This window comes from Medicago sativa, chromosome 4, assembly GCF_051527215.1.
Source record: "Medicago sativa cultivar Bolivia chromosome 4, Bolivia_mono, whole genome shotgun sequence".
In the NCBI taxonomy this organism is placed as follows: domain Eukaryota; kingdom Viridiplantae; phylum Streptophyta; class Magnoliopsida; order Fabales; family Fabaceae; genus Medicago; species Medicago sativa.
This window is the reverse complement of record NC_140752.1, coordinates 76,314,998-76,340,508: the sequence shown is the minus strand read 5'-3', so window position 1 is coordinate 76,340,508 and position 25,511 is coordinate 76,314,998. Positions and strand designations below refer to the sequence as shown.

General features: G+C 32.2%; 1 protein-coding gene across 2 annotated transcripts; it reads left to right on the top strand.

Annotated features, from left to right (window-relative positions):
* Nucleotides 1–2,623: 2,623 nt before the first annotated feature.
* Nucleotides 2,624–6,691, top strand: LOC146932016 (uncharacterized). Of its 2 annotated transcripts, XM_085703603.1 has the most exons (10): nt 2,624–2,760; nt 2,868–2,960; nt 3,284–3,321; nt 4,082–4,344; nt 4,492–4,733; nt 4,819–5,025; nt 5,125–5,217; nt 5,324–5,425; nt 5,952–6,330; nt 6,445–6,691. In XM_085703603.1, exons 4-10 carry the CDS (start codon nt 4,095–4,097, stop codon nt 6,462–6,464), a joined length of 1,293 nt encoding a protein of 430 aa, XP_085559729.1. In that variant the 5' UTR covers nt 2,624–2,760; nt 2,868–2,960; nt 3,284–3,321; nt 4,082–4,094; the 3' UTR covers nt 6,465–6,691. The 2 variants fall into 2 exon arrangements, with proteins under 2 accessions (XP_085559729.1, XP_085559728.1); XM_085703602.1 differs by lacking the exon at nt 2,624–2,760 and having other exon boundaries at nt 2,843–2,960.
* Nucleotides 6,692–25,511: the final 18,820 nt, after the last annotated feature.

Sequence of the window (25,511 nt, the reverse complement as noted above, 5' to 3'; positions counted from 1 at the left end):
AACCCAAGAGTGAAACCGAATCCGATCTTTACTTTAGCTTTGTCCTTGTATTATTATTTTTTAGTTTGGGTCAGACCCGACCCAAAGCATTCGAGTCAAGACGGTAAACGAGTCGAAATTGGTTTTGTACATCCTAATTCAAAATATTGCATGACACTACTCACAAATATACGTGAACTAATGGTAACACGGTTAAAATACATATTCAAGTAAGTTTAGTAGATGATAATGTATATGTGAACACAATGATATTTCGACACAACGCCTCATTTATCCATTATATAATTTGTTCAAATACATAGTTAATTACATTCAATAACTGTTTAATGACTTATAACACTTATAATATTCATATAATTAATAACATGAGAAGTGCTAAAGACAGACGCTCTAACACACGCCTGCTAACACTCGCTCTAACTTTGAGCCACATCATTACCTCTTGCTTGGCTACCGGCTATACAAGTTACTTCTTTAACAATTATTTTCATTTTATTAATTCTACAAAAAAAAAACTAACGCTGTGACCGTCTCCTTTCAGAACTATACTGTTGCCATGCAATTTTCTTCATCATGGTTCTATATGAAAGATTGGCGTTCTACAATTTCTGTGTCATGGAAAAATAATGAGTAATTTCTGTTCCACGTTTTCAATTTTATTTTCGAGATGATGACGGGAAAGCAAAAAATAAGGGTGAAGTTGAAGATTAAAGAGGTTGAATTAGATGATCCCATTTTGGGGTTAAGGTTGTAAGGATGGGGAGATGTGTTGTTTGTTTGTTTTAGTAGTTCAGATCTTACATGATTATGCAGTAATTGATGGTGTATGATAGGTCTTACGGCAGTTTGTGATGATGGGTGCGGCGGCGGTGGGTGATTGAAGCAGCGGTGGTGGTCATGAAAGATTTCTAATGTTTTTTTAATTAAATAGGAGAGTGTTAAAAAAAAACAACTTCCTTCCAAAAAAACAGAGAGATGTCCAACTTGTTTTTTTGTTGACAGAAGAGAGAGACACAACTTAGTTAGCCTGTAAACAAGTAAATAACTTTTGAAAATGGTTGACGTGGCTTAACAATACAGGCGTGTGTTGGTCCGCGTCTGTCAAAGCGTTTGCACCTAGCATCCCTCTTAATAACATATAACGAATACATATATATGATATGTGATAATATAAGATATGTGATAAACATATAACGAATAAATAAGCAATATTGTGCATCTGAAAATTATTAAACTCAAATATACTTGATATTCATTGATCATTAACTAAACTAAATGTAATTAACAATATATCTGAAATGGTTTAATCATATATTAACAGATCTACCGTGCACATGATGTTTGTGTCAAAATAACTTTTTTTTTTGGCAAATGTGCAATTGTTTGGTTTGTCTTGTACCTGACAGTTGACACTGTATAGGAACAATACACTTTAGGACTTGACAACTTTAACAACTAAAATTGGAAAAAAGAATTATCTATAAATTTCTAAACAATGAACAACTCCAACCATATTGTGATATAAGGTGTGGTTCTTTTACAAAGATTCCCCTTTAAATAGGTGAACAAAACCAATCTAACTGGCCCAGTGGACGCAACATTCATAGAAAAATTCTTTAATTTTTGCTCATTTTTTCTTCCAATTCATTCAAATTACGTCCTTTCCCTAGAAATGAACAGTTTTGAGCTAACACAACTCTTAATGTTTTTCTTTTTTACATAACAAACTATTAATATTGAAAAGCATATATATGATTGCACAAACGTGGCTAAAAAAGTAGGATCGAACGTATATTATTTACTTACTTACAATTTACAAGGCAAAATATCAAGAATGTCATTCAAGACAAAATATATTAATAGAAAGCTTATTTTTGATCTCGTTGAGGCTTGAAGCTATTCTTGGTATAACTTTTCTAGCTTCCTGCTTGTCCTTTTCTGAATCTATGAATCTATCCATTATATGTGAAATTATGAGTGAAACGTTGGTTTTTTTAGAAATAGACCTTGCTGGCGTTGTGGGGTTGGGTAATCTTTCTTCTTTAGTTTAACTTTCGTAATTATTTTTTTTTAATGACAAAGAATATAATGAAGGATCACCCTAACCCATAGAATTAAGTTTCATACTTAGTTTAGGTTATTTTTGTTTGACTCTCTTACTCACCATAGCTTTATAGCCTGTACATGCATTGAATAACTCCTTATTGTTTTTTTTATATATATTGTTGGATATGTGAATGGTAGTCTCATCGACGAGTTTAACATCTGATATATAAAAAAGGTGACATATTTTCAGTGTCTTAAGGTTTTGGCTCGAGATGTGGCGTCTTCATCTCCTGTAGTATTGGATTATTGATTCGTTGTTGCCCCATGAATTTTCTAACAAGTGATATCAGACTTTGATTGGACTTGGTGGGGAGAAAAACACTCAAGAGCAAATGCGTATACATTTTTTTTTGAGAGGAACAAATGGTTATACATGATAATAGCATATAATCAAAATAACTCCCAATCAAATATTGACTGTGAAAGAATTGAATTAGAGGAAGGATATTGATTTTGAAAAGAATCTCTCATGGGTAAAGATGATTTCTATTTGAGCTGTGCTTGAATTAGTCTCTAACACTACCAAAAAACCGGCTATTAGCCACGGTTATTTAGCCACAGTATGGTGAACGTGGCTAACATTTCATTTTGCCACGGGTTAAATTTTCATTTTCCACGGTCAAAGTTGTGGCTAAGTCAACAATCCCAATTCAGGTTTCCCCCTCTACTAAAATTGTCTCCGCGCCTATTTTTTTCATTCTCCCTCCTTCATTCATTTATTATTTTTTTTTCATTTCATTTCCCTCAAAAACGTGAAACAGAGAGACAAAATTCATTTTCCCCAAACATGAAACCCTAACCTCCTTCCACCTACTAAGCGCCGTCCATCCAGCATTCTCACATAAGGAATCAAGGTGAATCATTTTTCTCTCTTCTTCCTTCCAGCCGAACCCTAACTTTAGTTTTCTTCAAATCTCAATTTTCTTACCTTTGTAATTTCCAATTTGTATTCATCTATCTCTGTTTTGCTATTTCAAGTTTGATTTTCAATCTGTATTCATCGTTTGGAGCATGAAATTTTTAGGTTCTCTGTGTTTTTATTTCATTTCATTCCTTAACCCACTAACCCATTCTAACCCATTTCTAGGTTCTCTGTCTTTTTATTTGATTCTTTGATTTTTGCCCATGTTTCTTTTGATTTTAACTTGTTCTTTCTTTTTCATGTTTTTTAACACAGGTTATTAAATTTCTGGTTTCACTTTGATCTTGCTCAAGGTAAGGATTTCTTATCTTTCTCTTGTTCGTTTAGTTTTTGTGATTATTATTCTGTGAAAAGTTGTATTTAGCATTTTTTTTGTGATTATTATTCTGTGAAAAGTTGTATTTAGCATTGGTATTACTTCAGTTTATATTTTCTTCACTGAGAAGTTGAATTTGTATGACTTGAAATTATTAAGTTCGATCGTTGCTATTATTTGATGATTTAAACTTATTAGGTTTGATCTTTTTGTGTTATTCAATATTTTAAACTTAGATTTGAAACCCTTAAATTGTTAATGTTGTTTCTGAAGTAAAGGATAAGCTATTACTTATTCTCAAATTGCGGCGTAGTCGAGTTTTACCCTTTGTTGGTTGTGTTATAATAAAGAGGGAAAGTTTTTTGGTTTGGTTGTGGTGGAGGAAAGTTCAGGGGACTGCACTGCATAACTTATTTAAGTTGCATTTTATTGTTGGACTGTCACAATGAATGTTCTCCTGCACTGCATAACTTATTTCTAAACTAAAACCAATGGAACAAAGTCCTTACACCAGTTCTGAATTTTATATGAGACTTTTTGTTAGTATAAATTTGAATTTTATATGAGACTTTTTGTGCTGTATTAGTGGTAGGTAGCGATTAATCTTATGAACATACTTCTTCAATTGTGGTTGATAATGTGCTTCATTTAGTTTTAGTATTTATTCACAATTTTATACTTTTTTTTGTTGCTGAAATGAGTAATTCAAGACATGAATTGTAACCATGTATACATAGGTATTGATTTGATATGGGTAGAAGACGCAAGAATACTTCAGGACACGAATTGTTAGAAAGGTTACAAGGACAAGAAAATCAAAATGACAGGGAGACTTTACAAGACCAGCCCCAACAAAATATCGACGATCAACTGGATGACCAATTTACCAATGTGGACATGACAGATAACTCAATTGAGAATGACATATTTGACTCTTCTTCATGCCCAAATGAAACAGTCCCGCAGCTAAAAGAGGAGCCCTTACTTGTCAAAGTTAGAGGTAAAAGTAACATTATTACGTTTATCCTCTAATTAGTTGGTTGCACGAAAAATGTACTATTAAGTTTATTCTCTAATTTGTTAGTTGCACTATTAAGTTTATTCTCTAATTAAGTTTATTTACTTCACTTCATGTACATAATTTTAGATACTATTACCAATGAAATTACAATTCGAAGAATGGTAGCAAACCAAGTTTGGCATTTGGAAAAGACAAAGAAAGTTATGGTGGAGATCGGTGGTGACGGACCAGGCATTGATGATGGTTCAAATCTACTTGTGAGATATTTAGGTAAACTTGCTACAAAGTCAGCATTCTGTCCTGTATCTATTGAAACATGGGATCTGATGCCAATCGAGAATGGTCGGGCACAATGGAAGTCTATCGAGGTTGTTATCTAAAATTACCATTACTTTAATTGTTTTATTGTATTTCTTGTTATTACTGATTGATTGATGAATATAATATTTAAAGGATCGTTTTGAATTTGATTATGCTGCTGGAATCAATTGGATATGGAGTGCACTAGGGGAAAGATGGAGGGCCTATAAATACAAGTTAAGGTGTGATCACTTTTATCCCAGGAAAAGTAAAGAAGAGATACTTGCTAATCGTCCTTCTAGTGTTCCTCCTGTTCAATGGGCAACTTTTGTGAGTTACTATACTAGTGACAAAATGAAGGTATAGATGTTCATTGTATATTTTTTAACAAAATATGTAAAAGATATTTATATTTTCACTTTGAAGGTATAAAATGACTAATATATTTAACAATTATAGAAAATAAGTGAGCAAAATACAAGAAACCGCAAGAAGCTGAAAGTTTCACATGCTGGAGGTAGTAAGAGCAATGCAAGAAGGGGTCGTCAGATGGTAAGTTGTTTAGAGCGTTCTATATTACTTTATCATAGTAAAGTTTAAGTATGTTATATGATATATGATAATTAATGGTTAACTTTTATTGTATTGATTTTATTAGGAGCTACGATTAAAACGACCAGTATGTCGCAGTGAGGTTATTTTGTCAACATTAATAAATAAGCACGGAAAATTTGTGAGTGACGAAGGAAAAGTTATTGCTGTAAGTAAATTGATTGCATTTCCTTTTCATTTTTCTATAATTTTGTTTTAGTTTAATGAATGTGTTCTAAAGACTTAGATTAGACGGGACATAGATTCAAATAAGTTGTTTGGAGATGTCAAATGTATTTTCTGCAAAATTTCCAGGTTCCCCTTGATCTTGTGTGTGAGGGCTTCAGTTTCAGTTATAGTTGAATTTGATAATGACGTGTTATGTTTATGTTTTGTCATCTTTGGGGTGGGTGTTGGTAGAACATGTTGCTATGACACTAGCAGTTTTTTCATGTTTTTTTGGGTGGGCATTGGTTCTATATTTATTGTCTGGATACTATTTAATTTGAATGAGTCATTGCTTTCTTTTCTATGTGACACAATATTTAATTTAAGAGTAATGCTGAAATTGCATTATTTAATTATCAGAGCATATGAAATTGCATCTAGTTGGGTCGCGAGATATAACATCACTCTTGATGTATATAGCCTGCTATTTGGATATTTCATGGTAGCTAATTACCTGTTTTTAATAGGATAAGATATCAGAGAATTTGCTCAAAGATCAAGAGCGTGTTGCTACTTTAGGTGTTCCCTTAAAGATTAATGCCTATCCAGATGATGTTGTCGGAAAAGTGTATGGAGCTGAGCATTCAGGTCGAGTGCGTGGATTAGGTGTTGGTGTTTGCCCCTCTAAGGTATTTGGAACACGCAAGCGTTTCTCTGAATTTGTTAATGTTGGTAGCTCTAGCCAAAATATTGAGGATTTGAAGAAGCAAGTACACACTTTAGGGGAAAAGTTAACTGGATATGAAGAGACTAAGGAGCAGCTTACACAAGCTCAAAGTCACTTGGCATTTCTCACCAATTTTTTGCAAGAAAAATTTGGCGATGAATTACCAAGTTTCAACCAAGGTATTTCTTCATAATAATCATATCTTGTGTTTCTAGTTTACATTATAATTAGCATTATACAATTGTTGATCTTTAATTAACCAATTCTTCCTTTCAATTTTCTTTACTTGACAGGTACCAGTTCTAGTAATTAAACCAATAAGGAACATGCTGTTTTTTGGACTGCTAAATGAAGGACTCTGTTTGTGTTTTTAGCTTCAGTAGTGAATGTGTTAGTATATTAGCTTTTGGCCTTGTTAGTATATTAGTCATGCTATAATATGTTAAGAATGTAATTTTGATTCCACTACATTTTATATGACTGCAACTTGTATTTTGATCCCTACATATTGCTTTAAGAAATTGGCTCTTGACCTTGTTAGTTTAATGTCTACTTATATCCCAAGCAGGAGTATTGCTACTATTGTCTTTATATACTGTACTGCATTTTGGCTAGTATGCTGAAGCTGAAAAATTAGCAATTATTAAAAAAAAAAAAAACACTTTAGCCACGGATAGGCCTGTGGCAAACTGTATGTATAACAGACCTTCTTCATTTCTTTATCCACGAGTTAACCGTGGCTATAAGAGCTCAAATCCGTAGCTAACACAAGGTTACCACGACAAAATTAGCCGTGGCTAACACATGGAATAGCCGTGGCTAAAGTTTAGCGACGCCCTTGTTTGCCACGGTTGTGGTCTGCGTGGTAACATTCCTTAACCACGGTTATACAATAGTTTAGCCACGCCTTTGACCGTGGCTAATCACCGGTTTTCTGGTAGTGTAATTTGAACCTATATGTTGAGCAACTTGAATTCTTTCATGATAGTTTGGAGGAAGAGATCTTTAGTCTTGAAGAGAATCATATTGTTAACTCTCCTAAGACTATGTTGGTTTATTTCTACGAATCGAATGAAAAATTTCTTGAGTCACAATGATATTGTCATGATATTGAAATTAATTTTAACATTTTGCAAAACTCGTATTTTGTCTAAATTCACTTTCACACATATATTCGTTCATATGTTACATATTAACTTCTCTAAGATCTCATGGTCGCACCAATTAGACATTTATTTGTTGTCGTCGGACTTGAGATACTTCTTTGCTTGCCAAAAATGACCATAAACAACATACTAAAGAAGCATATTGATTCATAGCATTTGGGGCCTCCACGTTAGTGAGATTGTTCCTTTGTATCAATCATCATTGCAAGAAAACACGTTTGCGTGTAGCGTACATTTGAGAAGGTACTACTGCTAGTCTGTTGAATACATAACCAAAAACCTTCATATGATTAAGACATGGTTTCATGTTTCACGTGTAGAATAAATGTTCACTTTGCACCCTAAGTTATCATTAGCTAGATCATGTCATAGCCTACCTCAAATTGTCTGCATTGTGTTTCAAGTTTGAAGTTGATCAACTGCTGAATGAATAATAGGCAGATGTTTGTCCCCCAACCATATCCTACAAAATAAATAATACAACCATTATTATGATATTTTAGGTCAATTATATTTATACGTACTACAAGATAATAGCCTCACTAAGGTGGGGCGCTACAACTCTTCAAATTATATGTAAAAACTTTATTGTAACACCGGCGGAAACACGAACACTCATGTGTGTTTTTTCGCTCTTTTTATTGCACTGACATTTTGAAAAATATAAACAGTGTTTTTAATGAAAAGTTAGCACAAAATCCTTTATTCACTTTATATCAATAGTATCAATAAATAGTGTGTGTGTGTGTTAGAGTAAGATTTTCTTTGCCACATGACACTTTCACGTTTATTTTCATTTTTTTTTCTATTTTCTAAAATTGATATTTGGATTTGGCATAAATATCTCAACAAACTACATATATTTACATGAGCTGAAAAAAATTACATACACATGTAATTTTTATTATGTTCAACCGAATATGCATTTTATTAATTCTAATTTTTATTAACATATTTTTCAATAAATTTAATTATTTTTCATAATTCAAATTTAAAAATATTTTATATTTTAATCTAGTTTTTATCTACGCGTGTCACTCTCATGTTAATTTTATTTTAGCATTTTTATTTTATGTTTTTGGGTGTTAATTGGTATCTCTTCGCGCAACTATAGAAATTAATCCATTGAGGCGTGTAGGACCACAATGGATGGTAAAAATCTCAAAATACATATATTAATTTGATACTACCCACTAAATATTTTGTTTATTTTTTTGGTTGATTTATATTATGTTAATTAAATAAATATTTAGAAATAAAATACACACATAAATTTTGATTATATCTAAAAAAATTATTTTAATTTCTAATTTTATTTTAGCATTTTTTCAACAAAATTTAATAATTTAATATTAATTCAAATTTAAAAATATATTTCTTTTTTATGCACGCGGCCACTCTCATGCTAATTTCAATAATTTTTCATTTTTGCAAAATCAACACTTGTTAGCTAGCAAAAATATCCCAACATACTACAACAAATTTTGTTAGCTAGCAAAAATATCCCAACATACTACAACAAATTTTAGAATAGTATCTTTGTATCTTAATTTTTTGAAATAGGGTTTAATTAGTTATAACTTCTTTAAATTTCTTTCACAAAAAAAACTTCTTTAAAATTTAGCATCATAATTGGATTCAAATTTTAACTATAAAATAATTTGATTCAATGAGTTGATTTTTTTTGTTTTAAATATTATTTAATTTTATAATTTGTTGGTTATCCGGGATGGTGTGTGTTGAAAATTACACCTTCATTATGGTCCATCCCTAGCCGTCTTGCGTCATTTAGGTTGTCTTAGTTGCAGCTTCAAACACCTTTAGTGTGTTGGGTGTTTAGGGGTGGATTTAGTTCCATATTTCCTAGAGATATGGCATGTGTATTGTTTATAAATTTTGAGTAGCTCTTACCTTACAAGCCAATTTTATATGGTTGAAATATACCCAATCCAAAATCCGAAGATATATAATGCGACAAAATTTGAACCAAGCCAATAACTTTCAAGATCACCCACAATGGTGAGTGATTTACTTATTTAGTACCAAACTAAATAGGCACCCTTATTGTAGAGTAAAAATTTTGGGTGCATATATAGCAAATAATTGTTACAGAACCATCAAATATGTCATCACTTTTTGCAGACCTTGCTTAATAAATTATATAAAAATAATTAATTTTATTGAAATGAAATGATATAAAGTATAATGATTGATTAGTATTATTTTTAGAACTTGAATTAATAGAAAAATAGATTTGAACCAGACTACTTTCTGCACCTCCTCGTTTCTGCACCTCCTCGTTTCTGCAGGAACTTGTTATCCGAATGGGATCAGCTCAGTATTTCATCGGGCCATTTTTAGCCTAGTATGTGAACATACAATATTTTTACTCAATCATCCTTCTAATCACACCACTGTTTTAGGTAAATATTTTATTCACACCCCTCCCTAGAAACTTCTTTCTCTCAGTTTCCATCTCTCTATCCCTCTAGAATATAAATCAATGTTAACCACTTTTCCACACAAAACGGGCCTATGAGTCCGGTTTCGGCATCAATTTCATCGATCGTGGCTCCGGTTCGCCGCTCTCAATATCTTGGGTGGACGAAAATTGATGGAATTTGATCACCACATCCGTCGTTTGGTAAAATGGATATTGTTTTTGAATTCCTTTCGTTAAAAATTTCTTAAAATATTGTTCTTTTGCGTGTTTCAACGAAGTTGACGTCGAACCCTATTTGTCTGTTCTACAGGGTCGTCGCGTTTCGATGATTGGGCCAACTCGCCACTACGTAATTTTATTTTGGAACCTTTGCAGCATTTATGAACTTATTTTTAACTTTTTTTTTATCATACAACATTGTCAAACCAGATACGAGGTGAGAGTGAGTTCGATAATTAGCGTAAAATAATTGTGATGAACGGAAAAGTCGTATTTCCCACAATTCATTTCAGGCTCATTGTGAGAGTTATAGACTTTTTTACGGATAATTAAATTAATGTGCAAACATTAAAGCATGAGGATAAAATAAGAACTAGAAACATTATGAAGTTCGTATTTGATTTAATTTGCATTTGAGATGTGTGGTAAATGACTAATCGATAAATTGACAACATGTTCTTGATTGATTGATTACATTTATTGAATTGTTGAACTCCAGATGATATATGTTCATGTGATTTTTTTAAAATACGTTGAATGTGTGTTGTTACAAGATGAAGTATTGTTTTATTTCGATATGTGTTGTTGAAAATATGAAATCTTTAATTTAAATTAATTATAAGGTAATTATTACGAAATGTATGAGTATATTATATAATTTTTGTGATGGATATTATCGGTACGAGTTACCCAACTTGTGAGAGGTGAGGACGATGCTTTAGGTAATGTCCTAATTGTGACGTACATATCCTCCGAAAGACGATGATGGTACTCATTTAGATGATGAGGAGTAAGGGTGAATAGTTCGTTTGCAATAGTTCAAAGCAAGAATGATTTTTTTTTGTATGTGCTTATATATATATATATATATATATATATATATATATATATATATGGGTTATGTTACAAGCCACCCTTTGGTGGTGTCTTTTATCAAGTCACACCTTAAGGTGTGATTTTCACTTTTTAGTTATAACTTTGATAAAAGACACCTTCCTAAAAGTAAGTTGGTGTCTTTTCGCAAATGCTCATAGAGTAACTTGATAAAAGACACCTTCATAAAAGGTGTCTTCTATCATAACCCTATATATATATATATATGAGAAATGATATTTTGACAACCACTTTTTGACAACTTTTGGACAACTTTCTCTCTCATACTCACATGATGTTGTTATCCTCTCTCTTCCTTTTTCTCTCTCCATTGTTTTTGACCAATAAGAAGTGAGAAAAACAAGGTTGTCAACAAAGTTGTCATCAAATGGATGTCAAAATATCATTACTCTATATATATATATATATATGGAATGGAAGTTAACTGTCGTTCACCAACAAACGCTATCTAAATGTCACATGAGATAAGATATTCAGTTTAAAGTGCATTAGAGCAAACCATGGATGCCTAAAGAGCATTTTATAAGGCCTTTAGGAGCCATTTTTTTACTATTACTTTTTTCACCCTATTGCATTGCTCGCACCCTGTAAAATTTCCAAAAATGCCCCTTGCAGTTTGGATTTCATAATCCGAACTGTGTTTATGTATAATCAGCAATCATAATATCTCTCATTTCAGCAATTTTGAATTTTACTTTTAAAAACAACCAAAAAACCAAGTAAAAAAAATGATAAAAACCTGTCAGATAAAATCATAAAAACACGAAGATGAGAGTTAGGAAGATTAATATTGTCCTTAAAATGACTATCCATGTTACAAACATGTTCAGAATTGGTACTGATGCAGTTTGAATTATGTAATCCGAACTGCATCAACATCATGAAAAAAGGGTCTAAACGATGAAATTTTGGATTTTGAGGGGTGGAGTCCCGTAAGAAGTCCCTTCTAAGGGAGTCTTGATCCAAAAACACAAGGACGAGAGTTAGGAAGATTAATATTGTCCTTAAAATGACTATCCATGTTACAAACATGTTCAGAATTGGTGCTGGTGCAGTTTTTATGTAATCTGAACTGCATAAGCACCATGAAAATAAGAGTGTTTAGGGGGTGTTCAGATTCTATAATTCGAAAAAGAAAAATCAAATAGCTTGCCCTATTTTTTGAGATTTTCGGATTATAACGAATTGGTGAAAAACTCATTTTTTTTCACCCTAGGGTGGAAAAAACTCAAATTCGGATTATATAATCCGAATGGTATATATTTTGGGAAAGAAAAATAGGGCACGCGAGAAGCACATGGGGTGGGAAAAGTAATATATATTTTTTTTTTGTTCTAATGTAGGTTGGGTTTGGACTAACCAGGTAACCCAACCCAATCCAGGGAAAAATTTACCTCAAACTTATACTTTCATCCGTAGAAGAAATCATTAAAAATGTAGTTTTTCCCATTACCCTGAGCAGCTCCTACATTTGTAACTTTTTTGGTTTGTGCTCTTTTTTTTTTTATAAATAAATATACGTCAAAAAACTTAATATAACTTTTTCGAATATTGTACCTGAAATACGTACATATATTCGAAACGTCGCCATAGGGTGAGTCTTGGAAGTGGTTCTTGGATTAGAAGAGGGATTGAGGGCTCAAATCCTCATATGTTCTTGGCAACTTTATGACGGCCTTGCAAGGCTAGAAATCAAACTTGTATTACTCAAGAACCTATTAACATTCATCAATTGAAGCTCCAAATTTATAGTAATGCCAATCTCTTCCAACAATTTTTTCCCTACGTGGACACACCCAGTTAACAATGATAAATGGTTGTCTTGGCACCAAGAGACGGGGTTGGTGTCAGTTTTGAACGTTGATGGGAGTAATCTAGGCAATCATGGTGCGTCAGAGTTTGGAGGTGTTCTTCGGCACTCCGGTGGCGCCTGCGTTGGTGGCGGCATATCTAATATTCTTCATGTCGAGTTGTGGCACTTTATCATGGACTGAAGATAGGTTGGGACAAGGGGCTAAGAGACTTGTATTCAGACTCAATGTTCTTTTTTTTTTCCCTTTCTTTTGTTTCCTTTTTTTTTTCTTTCCTCAATATACCAAAAAGAAAGAGGATAAAACAACTGTTTATGCTTGTTGTCATGCTTATACCTATGTTTTTGGAAATAAATGTATACCGAAAAAACTTGTGCACTCAAAAATAAAAAGACTTGTATAAAAATAAAATAAGTTAATTAAAAAAGTATTTTAGAAATGATAGAGTAAAATTAAACAAAGTTAGTTAAGTGTTACTTATATTTTAAAGTTTAAACTTTAAAATCTGACTTTTTTAGTGATGGTAATTATATCCATCTAATACACTTCATTTTCTTTATGTATGTCTTTGTATCACCTCACCAACATGCGTAAAAGAAAAACCATCTCGCCAACATAACACATCACATCTATCACAAAGTCTTATTTGAATATATAGTGGTTCAACAAACATTTTTTTTAATGTTAATAATCGAGGAATGAGAGAGTATTTATTTTCTTCACGGTGATTCACCGTAATTTTGACAAATTTTGTTGTTCATACTCTAAGAATGAGTGAGTATTTGTTTACTTCACTATATATGACACTAAAGATACACTTATTTGATCAATGATCCATGCATCAACCAAATTAATTTGGTTAGCGATAGTACAAGGTTTATAAAATCATGACATGACCGCTGAGCTTGGTTCCCGATGACCTCTAAATTTGAATATGTTCCGGAGACAGCGGTTATTAATGCTGACTGTCGCACACCCTTATCAAGCAAACACACAGTGTGAAGGTTTTTTCTGGAAAAAATAAAAGTATAGAAAACATTTGTATAAACAAAAACAAACCAGATGCCAAAAAGCAATGAGAAAGCCAAAACAGCCAACCACTTATGGAAATTATGTTATTTGGTATATATCCAAAAATTTCTTTTTTTGGAGCAGTAAAATAGTAGTATATAATATTTTTACATAAAAAGTAAAGTTTAATTTGCATATATATGTTAGTGTAAAAAGTTATACATTGTTCCTTGAGGGAAAAAAGTTTTTAAAATAGTATACAAAAAAGTCAAACACACTCATAATTGACACCGTAAAATAATTTTACATTGGAGTGTATAATTTAAAGCAATTTTTTTTTCTTTCACTTATACTCTCTCCGTTTCAAAATGAGTGTCGTTTTAGCCATTTGCACACAGATTAAGGAATGAAATGAAATAATCATTAGACATAACACTTTCACTAAACTGCCCTTACTTTATAAGAAAAAGACAAACTTAAAGTTGCATTGAAAATTGTGTGAGAGAAAAGTTGGAGAGGGTAAAGTTGGAAGAAAAAAATTAAATCTGTATTGGAAATGTAAAGTGACATTCATTTTGAAACAATTTTTTTTTAGCTAAAGCGATACGGAGGGAGTACATTTTTTTTAATATGTATGAAATAGTCAAATAACTCACTTATTTTGGGACAAAGAGATTATAAACCTCGTAATGTTGGGACCACGATTTGTTGCAGTCAACAGATCGCGCATTCACGTTGTCACACTCTGGTAGTTGTATGATCTTGGTAGGACGGTCTTATTTAAGCTCGTAATTTTTAAAATCATAACATAAAAATGAAATATGATCTCTCTAGACCGTCTGATTCCAGTGTTGTGACGGTCTGATTTTGTGAAAGCGGCGAATGCATAAAATCCTATTTCCACATTATTGTTTGTATAAGAGCCGAAATTCTTGCACAATCAACTCTCTCTTCATCATAAAGACTACAATGTAAATTCAATCCCAACACACATCTCATCGACAAAACTCACGCCAAGGTCATTTCCTCTTCCCAACACTTCTAATCAAATTCAAAGCATTGTTTTCCAAACAAAAGACTATTCCTCATATGATCACCATCGTCACTGACAAGTTCTAAAATCTTCCTCGAAATAATCCTCTCCGAGTTATCAACAAAGTGCAATTTTCCATTCTATTTGTCACACTTTCTTCATATAAAATCATACAAAGTCATCACTCCAGACAACAGACTGGCGACATGGGGAAACTGTTTTGAACTGGTCCAATGCCTAGAATTCTTATTGAAGGCTCATAAACATATAGGCCCGAACACATAGTGATCCAACCGAGCCAGTTCAACAACTAGCTTTGGATTCTCACCATTTGTAACGTCTCAAACGACTAGTAACGATCGTTGGAGTCAAAAAATTGATGGACGCCATTTAAAGCAAACACTCCATCACTCCCCCAACGACTCCTAATAGACGAGACTATAAAATCACCATTCAACGTTAATGCTAGGTAGACATCTTCATCATTTCAACACCTCTCGCTTTTTGCTCTCATATTGAGTATTGACTAGAGTGTTGATTGAGTGCTTATTACAAGTACTCTTAAATTTCAATCTCAACAACGACTGTACAATCTCGGTCAACTCATCTCAATCACATAAGATTAATATATAATTTAATACACAATATGATTTATAATTTCACCAACATTATAGAGAGATCAATAATCTTATTTAACACTTGATAGTGGTGGTGACACATCCATTAAAATATCAACGATGATGATTCAATGACTACACTTGAGTTTAGAAGATTTCTCTTTCACTTTGGGACAACACCTGTTTTATTATGCAAGAGACACACTCTTTTTATGAAGATAAACAAATATAAATTATAATCAAACATTTTTTCCAAGTTAGTGTGGAAATTTCCCTAGCATATAATGCGCATTTGTCGCCCATTGTAATATATTGAAATACCCCTAATATTGTCATGAATTAATAATATTTTCTTAAACGAAAAATGTTCTATGCCATAAAAGTAATCTTTGACTCTTTAATAATAATAGATTTTAAAAGTGTCCTAGTATAAAAATTTAGTTAGTAAATTTTATTTTATTTTGACAAGAGTCGACACATTTATAGTTAAAAAATGAATGAATGGAGTATAAAAATAAAAAATGGGATGACAAAACCCGTATATTGTGGTAGATTGCAACAAAGACCAAAGAAAAAAGGACTATGAATTGAGATACTATAAAATTTATAAGAAGGTTCCAGGAATCAAGGGTCGAGATCATGTGACTAGACCCATAAGACAAGGAAATAACCCAAACTTTGAGGTTCTTTTTTTTCTTTTCTTTTTGTGTCTTTCTTTTTTACCTCTTTCTATCTGAATTATCCAAATCACACTTTGTTTTTCTTTCTACACACTCTCTCATCTATAGCTTTGTGTTATCATTATCAAGTCAAAATTAGGAGTGAGAGAGAGAAAGAGACATATATTTCTGTGCACAATTTCATGGTGGATTTCTGAAGCTTCTAAATTTGTATGTGTATGTGTGACAAAATCTCTACAAGAAAAAGTGCAATGATAGGTTTGAGAGAAAGAGAAAGGACAAGAGAAAGAAGGGTTTCTTTGGCTAGAGCTGGAATTTTGTTGTTGTGGGTCATGTTAGTTTTTGCTCTTATAGTAACATTGTTTTTCTCCATTAACAATGAAACCAAAAACAACAACGACAACCATTCAAATATTCGGTTACTCAGACAACGTACTTTCAACAAAGCATTACTGTCTCATGCACCTTCAAAACAAAGAACAAGAGCTAGAAGCACTACAAATGTTGGTGATCCACTTTATGGTGATGACAAAAGATTAATTCACACTGGTCCAAATCCTCTTCACAACTAGCTAGTAATTCTTCCATAAATATGCATGGTAGGGGTTTATTAATTAATTTTGTATGTTAGCTAGTTTTAATTAATTATTGCATTTAGTGCATATTATGTAATATCTCTATGTTTGTTTGTTACATTTTAATTTTGTTTTTATCATATTATTTTGGATCTGGAAGAATGAGAGCATAGCTTTAGCCTTTTCAGTGGGGTTGTGACCATGTAGTAGTAAATGGAAAGGAATTAATTAGGTGGGGAGGAAAAATATGAAGAGGCTAGTGTTAATGCTCTTGTTTCTTTTGCAGTAATGAATTTATTTCTTTCTTTCATATTTCTTCTTTGTATTATTTTTCTATTCAAAGCAGAATAATTCAAATATCAAATCAATGTGTGTGAATTAATTGGTAAGTCTTAGTTATTTTATTAATTTATTCATCTACTATTTTTATTAATTTATTCATCTACTATTTATGTTCTTCTTCTTCTTCTTCTTCTGGTATTGAACCTCTCTATGATCAAATTCAATGCTATGCAATTATAGAGCTAACAAATAAGTACAAAGTACGCTAATTTTACAGTCACAAAAAGATAAAGCTTCCTGTATAAAACTGCAGCAACATTGATTCAGTGACAGTGTATGCAATTTTGTGCGGAATTTCTAACATTCAAAGCAAGGAATGAGTCAAGATCCAAGAGGTTAGATAGAAAATATAAAATATCTAATAAAAATAATATATTTGAAGATCACAGTTAAATTTACTTGGGGAAAATGAGTCTGAGATTTCCTTCTTTGACGTTAATTATTTTATATTGTTTTTTAAGAAAATGATTCTATAAACCCTGTAAGTATGATAATTAAGAAATACGGCAGATCACAGATCACTGACATTGCATTTACTGCCCACACCGTCGACTAATTCCTTGCCCTCTTGCATGGCTGCATCAAAGTTTAAAATACTACTAGTACTATATACTATGCCTAATTAATTTTTTTTTTTTTTGAAGCAGTAGGCCTAATTTATAATAACATAATTTTTTTCTAAAGTACCTAAGAATAATAATGTAAGAATCCTAGTTTCCCTCTTAAATTAGGTGTAGTTTAATTTTATACATGCTCTTTTTAAAAAATTGACTTTTGAGTCAAAAACAAAAATAAGAAAAATGTTAACAATTTTTTATTTTTTTTTTAGGGAAAAAATGTTAACAAATTTGTGTTCTTTCATTTTAACCTCATTTATGATTTTTCCCCCTTATTTTTAAATTTACACGGTCCTCAACTTTTCAAAATTACGTGTTTTTTTATTTTTATCATGTATGCATTTCAAGTTGAATTTCGATGATGTAGCAAATGAGATGGTTATGCAGCAACTAATAACAATAAACTTCTACGGACACTAATACTTTGATGTGTGGAAAAAAATTAGCAGCAACCGAATTAAAGTGATGAAATAAAAGACAAGCAATAAGATACAAGAGAAGAAGGAAAAACACAACGATATTTGTTTACCCATTTCGACCCAAATTTGACTAGTGTTTTGATGAGAGAGATTTCTCCAATTCACTTTCAAAGAATTTCTTACAAAAAGATACAAGAGTTACACAAATCAGTTTTCAACAATAAAATATAATTTCTACCATGTTTGTGAATGTCTTTATGTGGCCAAGAGACTCGATTTATTCCCAAGATGTACAAAAATGTTTCTTAATCCTAGAATTTCCCCAAAGCTCTCAACTTTTAACCAAAAAAGTTCTTTCTTTTGTAACCCTAAAATTCCCATTTTCACACTCAAAATTGATGCATAATGCGAAATTTATAGACCTAATCTCGTGTGTGTACCCATGCGCCCGTGCATCATGCATCAACAACAACTACTGACATTTTCTTCTATCGCTCCATATGTGCCCCGCGCATGATGTCATGCGCCCCACACATGAGACAGAACAACACCAATTACCGCGACTTCACAATTTCAAGATATTTGCAACAATTCTCCACCTTGCCTTTAAATTGATAATGATACCACTTTAACCATTAATCTCCTAGTTTCTTTCCCATGCCTCCAACTACACTCGTAGTCTCACAAGATTTCACATTTTTCCTTAAATCTTCTAAATTACTTCATCCCTCTTTAAGATCTTGTGCCCAACTACCTTAGTCCTTTTAGGTAGCTTCATCATAACCTCTTCAACATCCGAGGTGATCATTTGCATCCTCTTAAAGATTCACTTGCCTCAAATTACCCTTGGCTTTTAATGTAATCTTACAAGTTGTACCATACCTTCTTCAACCCCCTAAGTGCGCATTTGTATCCTTTTGAATAATTCCTTGATCTCCGCTAGATAATGAGACACATGGTATCCGTAGTCGTACCATTATGTTGTCACCATTTGTCTCCTCCCACTAGTGAAAGTCATCACCTCAAGCTGAATTTTTTCTCCCCAACTTCCAATTGCGTACATCAATTATGTCTTTCACCTTGTAACCTCCGTCTCTTAAGCTGGTCGTAAGTGTTTTTACCTCTGCCTATCTAGACTGACCTTGAGTATTCTTATCACCACCTATTCAGGTTGATGTTGAGTGTTTTAATGTCTCTTTAGATAAACACCTTTTTAGGCTGACCTTGAGTGTTTCAAGGTAATATACTCCACCTTCTTTCGGATCCTAGCATGAAACACAAGAGCAACCACATCCTCATAATCCTCTAAGGCAACTTCGAACCGCGCAAAATCATCATTGTCCCCTAACTCTGAAAAATCCCTCTTGAAGTCACTGATCTTGTAACACATGAAGTACTTATATATTGACTTCTCACCACCCTTTGAAGACACCAATCATAGAGTATTTTTGTTCATAGGCTCTCCCTGAATTCCTTTCTACAAAAGTATTTTCCAATCCTAGAATTTCCCCAAAAACTTTCAATTTCGCTAAATCTCTTTTTACAAAAGTAATATTTGTTGTCATTGAAATATTGTTTGTAACAAGATGATTATAAAGTCGGTTGATGGGCACTCCTTAAACCAAACTGAGGGACACGAGTGACTCAAATACATAACAAGAGTAATCTCAATAAACCCCTTGATGGAGTGTGATGGTAGGAATCCATGCATGACCATGCTGAAATAAGTTAATAATGTATGAAATATTGAACTTTATATGTTGCTACTAAGTCAACTCAGGAATCAAAGAATATAATGTTGAACTTATACAAGGGTGACACAATTTATATGTTCTGTGTCCAATATTGACATCAGAAAAAGGAAAAAAAAAGAAGGTAATTTACACATGATCATTATTACTAAAAGGTTACGTTAGATCAAATGACATTCTTGAGATCTTTAGTGGAACATACTCTAAGGTCCAAAACCAACACCACCCGATCAACCCAAGTAGGTTCCGTAAGATACAAACTTATAAGTGGACACACAATACACCGTAAGGTACGGTGTGCACAAATGGTTTTATAAATAGAACTCTTATGATGAAGCAATTCACTCACTTTTTTAGAAACCCTAACCGCACAACAAAAGGTTTTGAAACCGTTCTTTCTCTAAGCTTCTGTTATATTACATCTAGCATCGTTAATGGAAGGAGTCTATTCAGGAGGACTGAGTATAAGTGTTGTCGATCGTGCAACACTCGTGGTCGGTCTTGATAAATCAATGATTTTGTGTTCCAAGATGTAATCAATCGATCACTGATTCTTGATCTTTCATAATGATCCATCAGAAGGATAACTTTAATATTCAGTTGCGGTTATTTGTTTTATCATTCGTGATTTCCCTAAAAAAAAGAAATAAAAAATGATAACATATAATAAAAAGTTGAATTTGACGATATTTCAAGGAGTCAAAATCATTCATATTCGACTTTGTACTAAGGAAAATAGTAAAAGTGCTCTTAACATATTTTTTTTATTAAGGGAAATGTTAACTTGTGCCCTAAGGACCCAAGTTAAGGTTCCAAAGATAGAAATTATGCATTGTAAATTGTGCTAATTTATTTCTCACAAGATTGAAATTTAATGTTTCTCAATAAATATTTACTCTTTATAAAAACCTTAACATGTGCCCCAAGACACAAGTTAACATAACCCTTTTATTAAATAGACTAGCAATGTCCTTTTTCAATATAAACAATTAAATCATTTGCATGAAACTCTTACATACTCCACTTCATTTCATACAGAAATAATTGAAGCATGTTCAAAATTATAGAAGAATCCTGACCATTTGATCAGCATAGAACATGCACTAGTATAATTTACTACTGGTCCTGGCCAATGTGAATATTTTAAGGTAAAATATGTTCTACCGTGGTGTGTACTATGTATTGGGTAAAAGTGTGACACTGCCTATTCATACATTAATAATTGGGTAGGAAATAGGACTTGTTTGATTGATTATTCCTAGAAGTCCCCAACTGTTTTTGACTTAAATGCACCATTTTTTCTCTAACAGGATGCCTGTGTCGATGCTTCAACACGCTTTCTCAAGGTTAAGTTTGGACACTGCAATTCAAAACCAAATGAATATTATTTGGGTCTTGTTAACCAGTGCCCCGGGGGCACTGGTTAAGGAACCCAAAAGAGGAAATTTTAAATAAAAAAATATATTTTTTCAGCTTTTAATGCACTGATTACGCATATCTCAATGCAAATCCTACTATATTTGACCTTTAACCAGTGCCCCCGGAGCACTGGTTAACATTTTCCATATTATTTGCATTGCACATTATAAAATGGGTGATGTTAACTTGTGCTGCCCTAAGGGCACAAGTTAAGAAGTTACAAAAGGAATTGAAATATAACTTTTGTATTGAAGAGATAAAATTTTAAAACTTTAATGCATTAAATGTACAATTTCCAAGAAAATGTTTCTATGTTTAGTTTCTAAACTTGTGCCTCAAGGGCACAAGTTAACATTTCCCTTATAAAATTGGGTCTTGTTAACGAGAAATGATATTTTGACAACCATTTTTTGACAATTTTTGGACAACTTTCTCTCTCATTCTCATATGATGTTGTTATCCCCTCTCTTCCTTTTTCTCTCTCCATTGTTTTTGACCAATAAGAAGTGAGAAAAACAAGGTTGTCAACAAAGTTGTCATCAAATGGATGTTAAAATATCATTACTCCTCGTTAACTAGTGTCCTCGGGGCACTGGTTAAAATTTTGTATGAAGCTTCTCTGTGGGCCTACCGTATTTCATAAATGAGGCACTCTTTCTAAGGAAAAATATTTACTGGTCCTCATTTTCAGTTGATAAATGAGCCTACAAACATCCTTGTGTATTTGGGAAATCACTTTCTTCCATGTACTGTTTATCACACATAAAATATGAACCTCTCTTAACTTGCAGTTTTTATTTTCCTCTTCCCATATGGGCAAAACAAAGTTCATGGCACAAGTTGTGATCATTGAGTTCCATATTGGGGAGTGCTAGGAAACCATTCATTAACACATTGTTTTCAACACCTCTTTAATTTCAATTATTTGAAATACAAATATATCCCTAGAGATAATATCGGCCACACATAAATTTGGTAGAACTCGTGAATTTTTCATTTCGTACAATCACTAATTATTTATCTCATTACACATATTTCTCTCTATACCAAATAGTTGGTGTTGTGGTGTGGATAGGTTTGACAAAACAATAATTATCATTTTGAACTTTGAAAATAAAAAAGTAAAAAAATAATAACAAAAGTTTTCTTAAAAAAGGCGGCAATTAAAAAAAATGACTCATTACACCATTTTTTTCTGTGGTGGTCGGGATTTGAACTCCGAACCTTGCATATATTATGCATTGTCCCTAACAACTGAGTTAAACTCACGAGGATACTCATTACACCATTAACCATGCATTAGATGTCGACGATAACTCAATAATTTATACTCCCTCGGTCTCTTATCATAAGACTGACTTAAAAAAAAAATCAGATATTAAAAAAGTAGTTGCAACAATAAATTTGTTAAAAAAAATATTAATGCACGTGCTAAGAATGGGGAGAATATCCCTAAAAAAAATGGGGAGAGTATAAACTACTCCCTTCGTCCTACATAATTACCCTTACATTTATTGACATTTTAAGAGATGCAAGATAAATTTACGTTTTTTAATGTGAATTAAATAAAGATATTTTTGTAAAATTTTTATTAAAGCATGTGAAATTAAAAAAATAGTTTTTTATTAAGTAACAACAAAATTTCAAAAGTGAGTCTTAATTTGTAGTATTTTTCCATTACAAAATATAAACAAAAGTGAGTCAAGCGAAACGGATGTATTTAAACTAAATTTTAAATCAAATACATCAATTTTTTAACTCAATTTTGCTTATATTTTAATGATTATGCTAATGAGAGTCCTAATGATATTACTACTTGTTAAAAAAACCAAAAGTAGTAGGTTTGCATTGGATTTAACAAATTTTTAACTTTTATAAAGTTAAATTATCATTTTTCGTCATTTCTCAATACAATATTTCATTTTTGTCTTCTTAATCAATGTCCTAAGGACACTCTTTAACATTTCTAATACTCCTTCCGTCTCACAATATTAGTCGTTTAAGGTTTGTGCATGATTACTAAGGAATTAATTGTGTTGATTTCAATGGTAAAATTAGTTGTAATTACTAAAATACCCTTATTAATTGTAGTTAATGGGGTAGTTAAGTTGGATGAAATTCAATAAATAAGGGTATAATAATGGAAAATAATAATAAATGCTGCATTGGTATTGCAAAGTGACAATTATTTTGAGAAAAAAAAAGTTAAAGAGACAATAATTGTGAGACGGAGAGAATACTTAACAGAGTGACTTAGATTTTTGGTAAACAAGGTGCATATAGAGTAGACATTTCCTTGGAATGAGTTGTCATAGAAATTTCTATACATTTAATTTTAAACATTCTGTTCAAGAATAAGATGCTTTCAATTTTTTTCCCCCTTCTCTTTACAAGGGGAATAGAGTTAAGAGTTTCCCCATGAAATGAATGTCTGGTTGGACCTTGAAGTCATTATAGAGCACCTACATAAATGTGTGAGTTAAAGAGGCAGTGATACTAGTGCAACTACCCCATCTCTCTCTTCCTCTTTCTCCAACTTACAAAAAAAAACCTTAGTTTATTGCTTCCAACACCCTATTTCTTTGCTGCATGTCTTGCTACTTGTTGGCTAATTACAATGTTCAACCCCATTTGTTTATCTCATTATTAAGGGAACATTTTGATCCTTAATGTGGAAGCACCATGACTAAAATAAAGGCCCACAATAAATATGATGATAAATATGATGTTAGTTGGAAAGATAATTTCATAAATAATACCAGCTGCCCAAAATAAAGGCTCTATAAATGTGATTCAATGAGGGTCACATTCATACAACTTTGCAATGATAGCAGCTTCTTTTGATGATTAGTGTAAGTAGTTTCAAATAAATGCATGCCTTGTAAATTATCTTTTCATTTAAAAGATCTGAATATCATACTTCCACGGAATGTTCTAATTGCAGTTAATTACTCAAATCAATTATATTAATGATTAGACAGTATGGCTGTATGGGTTTTATAAATTTGATTATATCATAGTCAACCATAGTCAAGCGGCAAGATGAGGAAACATAGGAAAACCATATGCACTAAGAAACAAAATAAGTTAGATTTAAAATCATGATGGAAACTGTATAAAGTGTAAAGTCCGTGAAATTAAAGTTTTTTTTTTTTTAAAGTTCGAATAAATTGAACCAGAAGTTGGACTTAACTCCTCTAGACCTTTACTATATATATAAAAAAAATTGTTTACAGTTCATTATGTCCATCTACCAAGTGTCTTTGTGGAATTGCATAAATCGTATACTGAAGCTAGTCAATCGTACCTTGGATATAAATACATGAGTAGTGATATTTGAACAACCTTTTTAGACAACTTTTGGTACAACTTTTTTTTTCTCACTTTTCATTGGTCCAAAATAATGGAGAGAGAAAAAGGAAGAGAGAGAATAAAACATAATGTGAGTATGAGAGAAAAAGTTGTCAAGAAGTTGTCACAAAATGGATGTACAAATATCATTTCTCTAAATATATAAAAATTGAATTCATATAGACCCCAATTGGTGCTCCTATGAATGAAAAAAAGTACTACTCACTACTCAGCAATGTTTGTTAATAGGTGTGTTAGTGAGCATGACAATACCGTTATGAATTTATTACCTCATATTGTTCTATTGGTAACAACCATCCAAAGGTTATTTGGTGCCAAGTATTTTCAGTGAGTTTAATTGGAAATTAAATTACCATAGCTTTAGATACCACTTCGCCTATAGTTGGTATCACAGTGGATATACCACCGTGATTCTGACATATTCCTCGTGATATCAAATATATATTTAAAGAAAAATACTAACTGCATGTTTGGAATCAAACTTGATAAAATCACGATGACATGTCTGATAAACTTGTTGCAAATTCAAATTAGCTAGGTTGCAAGACAAGACAGATAGTCCTTCAACAAGGTTGCTTCTTCTGCCTCTGGGGCCTGGGCTCTGAGGAGTACTGGAAATGGAGCCAGAGTTGTTACATGGCATAATTTTGGCATTACATGACAAAACGAGAAACTCTTGGGTGAACACAAAGATTTGGACTCTCTATTTGATCACACACACATAAAAAGGAAAAAGTAGAAAAAATAATAATTAAATAATCATTCATTTTCAAATGATTATAACATGTCCACTTTTTTGTGTGTGTGATCAAATAGAGGGTTCAAATCTTTGGATCCGTCCAAGAATTATTCTGACAAAACGGGATCCCCACCAAAAATGGTTTTTATATATGGAACCCATGCCAGGTCCAATTCAGAATGTAACTATTTCAATTCTTGGTAATTGACTAGGACACTCTATAGCTAAATAAGCAATGTGATTAAAAACAGC